The following is a 2,787-nucleotide window of genomic DNA, read 5'->3' as shown; positions in this document are numbered from 1 at the left end:
TTTATTTTATAAATGCTACAGGTTGAAATTGTTCAGGATTAAAGACCGTCTAGTAAAAACCTTTAGGATATTTGATTTAATAAACATGTTTTAGGTTTTAGTCCTGAATCCTATTTATTTTTTTATGAACCATGTAATGTGATTTTCTATTGATAATATAAATAAAACATATTATCACTTTAAATAGTCTTGCGTGCTATGAGTAAACAATGTCTTACCCTGACATATGCCACCTAAGTCGGGGTGTTACACCACTCCGTTTAGACTATTTTGTCTTAACCGGGCCTATACTACTGGCTTGAGAGTTTGGTTTGGTCGTTCCCCCGAGAAACCATACCGCCTACAGCCACTTGAAAGTCGTTGTGCCACCACAAGAGCAGAACTCTCTGACGTAACACACGGTGAAGCAAAAACCCGAATGGGGCTTGGATTCAAATTGACAACCTCGTACAACCTAACTGAAATCATTTATTGCCATAATCCATTAAGAGTGATACAAGTGAAGATTAAACTTCGATCTGCTCAAATCCTACCACTAGCTAAAATCCTTCACATCTGTATGACTAATGCTTATTTATTATTTGGTTTACGTTCTAAGTTTTGGTTATTAAATTCTCTATCTTGTTCGTAGGTGTTTAAACTTTACATCTGTACTCCATTTTACTTCCGCTTTTGTTAGCATATGTATTACTTCTGATAGCTCATTATATAAGGGTATCCTCATATATAAGTTATTTATATTAAAACCTTTAGAAATCATTTGAAAATTTAACATGGTCACAATAAGAAACAGAAATCAGAAGTCATTATTTGACTCGTTGCATACAACCTTATTAGTTCTTGCGTTACATAACATAAACCGATCAAATCATGATTATTCCTTATGCCTCAAAGGCCACCTTCGGGAAGGTCTTCGAGATTCCGGTGGGTGTTTTCATGGTTATTTTGTCACTTGTTGGATCTTCGACATAGATCTCAGTGAGTGAGATCCATATCAACACCTCTTTAGACTTCACTCCTGTTAACTTCTTGATCTTACATTTCTCAAAGTAAGAAGTGATCTCAGTGGCATACGACACTTGTTTTCCGACCTTCTCGAACTTGTGTTTGATCTCATTCTTTTGTTTGAGCCACACAAATCCAGTTTCTTTTACATAACCAAGTTCCTCAACGTCCTCTACGGGTAATAGGCCATCAGGAAGATAATATTCTTTTAGAAGAGACTTGGCCTTTTCCTTGCAAACTTCATTTCCAGTAAAAATTTCAGCACTTGCTCTAATCTCGGGGGTGATTGGCGACATTCTCGGTGGTCGGAGTTGAGTGAATTTGGTTGGGGGTAACTTCCGATGGTACTTGTTTATATGAGATTAGAGTTGTAGAAAGTTGATGGAATGCTTTGGCCACCTTGTGTTATTTATAAGTAGTTGGATAAATTTGTGTCCATGTTTGTATCAATTACATAAATATCCCTTTCACACATCTCGTTTTTCTTATTGAGTTGATTCCTTTCAACGGCCTAAGTTTTGTTGTTACATGAAGTGATGAAACATTCAAAATTTAATATTTCATCACACCTTAATAGAATAAAAAACGCATTCTGTTACAGATAACTTAAAATGATTTAAAAAAAGGAATCGCGTGAAGTGTCTTTTAGTGGAAATAAGTTTATATAAATTCATTTACTTAATAATCTAATGAACATAAAATTTTTTATTTATTTAATCAATCAAACATTAATACATTAATACATGTTTCGTTCGTTTAGAAGCGGAAAGCGGATCTAAAGGTAAAAGAGGAGGTCCCCCACCCCCCCTCCCATAATCGCGCCATAAAAGCATTTGGGGTCCGCCAATGCGCTCATTCGTTTATGTTCGTCTATGTTCATTAATTTACGTTGGTTATGTTCATTAATCTGCGTTTTTTTATGTTCGCTATATTTTTTTTCTTTAAATATTCATCCATGTGTTTGTGCTACTGTTAATTTAAAATTCATTTGATTTCATAATTTGAAACCAATTGCTTAAATATTTATGTTTACTTTTGAAATTTTGGATTTAAGGATAATAGTACTTCAGACTAAAATTTAGATATCAACGCTTAAGATGGAGGGGGCAGAGACGGGTAGTCCGCCATGGGTACTCAGGGTTTGCGGGAACACAACCGCCACACCCTTAACTGTTGTCGCCAGGTATGAAATCCGGGTGTAGAAGTAGAAGCCGTAAACAATCAAATAAATATGGCTATATCTTATTTTATCTAATCTTATCTTACTATGTTAATAAAAGAAAATGTTGAAGCTTAGGTGTCAAGCCTACATTTCTCATAATTTCTAATCTCTCATCTCATTGATTACAGCTATCCATGGGTCATGGATCAATACCATTTTGGCAATTGGGTTATAACATAATGTGGATTTTATTCTTTATAGAATAAAGTGTCATTTTTATACATAAGGTTTGACCAACTACGCAACTTTAGTACATTTTTTTAAATTTCTTGCAAATCAGCACCTGATGTTTTCAAAATCATGCTATTTTGGTGTTTTGGTCAAAAATTGACAAGGGTGATTTTACAACCAAATTAGTAAAATGGGACTAGGTGCTTGTAAATATGGCTTGAACACAGAGATTTGTTGCGAGAAAAAAACCCGTTATCCTGAGGATAACAAGAAAAAAACCTCGGGTGGTGAAAACTATCACCACCAGTTTATTAATAAAGAAAATCGGTTACAATTGTGGAGCTAAAACTCGATCGTGATTACAGAGAATACGAGTACTAGTAAGTCTC

At 34.7% G+C, this 2,787-nt stretch overlaps 1 protein-coding gene across 1 annotated transcript; it reads right to left on the bottom strand.

Moving 5' to 3' along the window:
* Positions 1–881: 881 nt before the first annotated feature.
* On the bottom strand, positions 882–1,301 carry LOC143600444 (uncharacterized). Its single transcript, XM_077078137.1, has one exon. It carries the CDS (start codon positions 1,299–1,301, stop codon positions 882–884), a length of 420 nt encoding a protein of 139 aa, XP_076934252.1.
* Positions 1,302–2,787: the final 1,486 nt, after the last annotated feature.

Source organism: Bidens hawaiensis, unplaced genomic scaffold, assembly GCF_021521415.1.
Source record: "Bidens hawaiensis isolate Kalapana, Puna unplaced genomic scaffold, B.hawaiensis_p1.1 tig00054126_1, whole genome shotgun sequence".
Classification (NCBI taxonomy): Eukaryota; Viridiplantae; Streptophyta; class Magnoliopsida; order Asterales; family Asteraceae; genus Bidens; species Bidens hawaiensis.
Note: the sequence above shows the minus strand (reverse complement) of the source record. Positions and strands in the feature narration are given on the sequence as shown.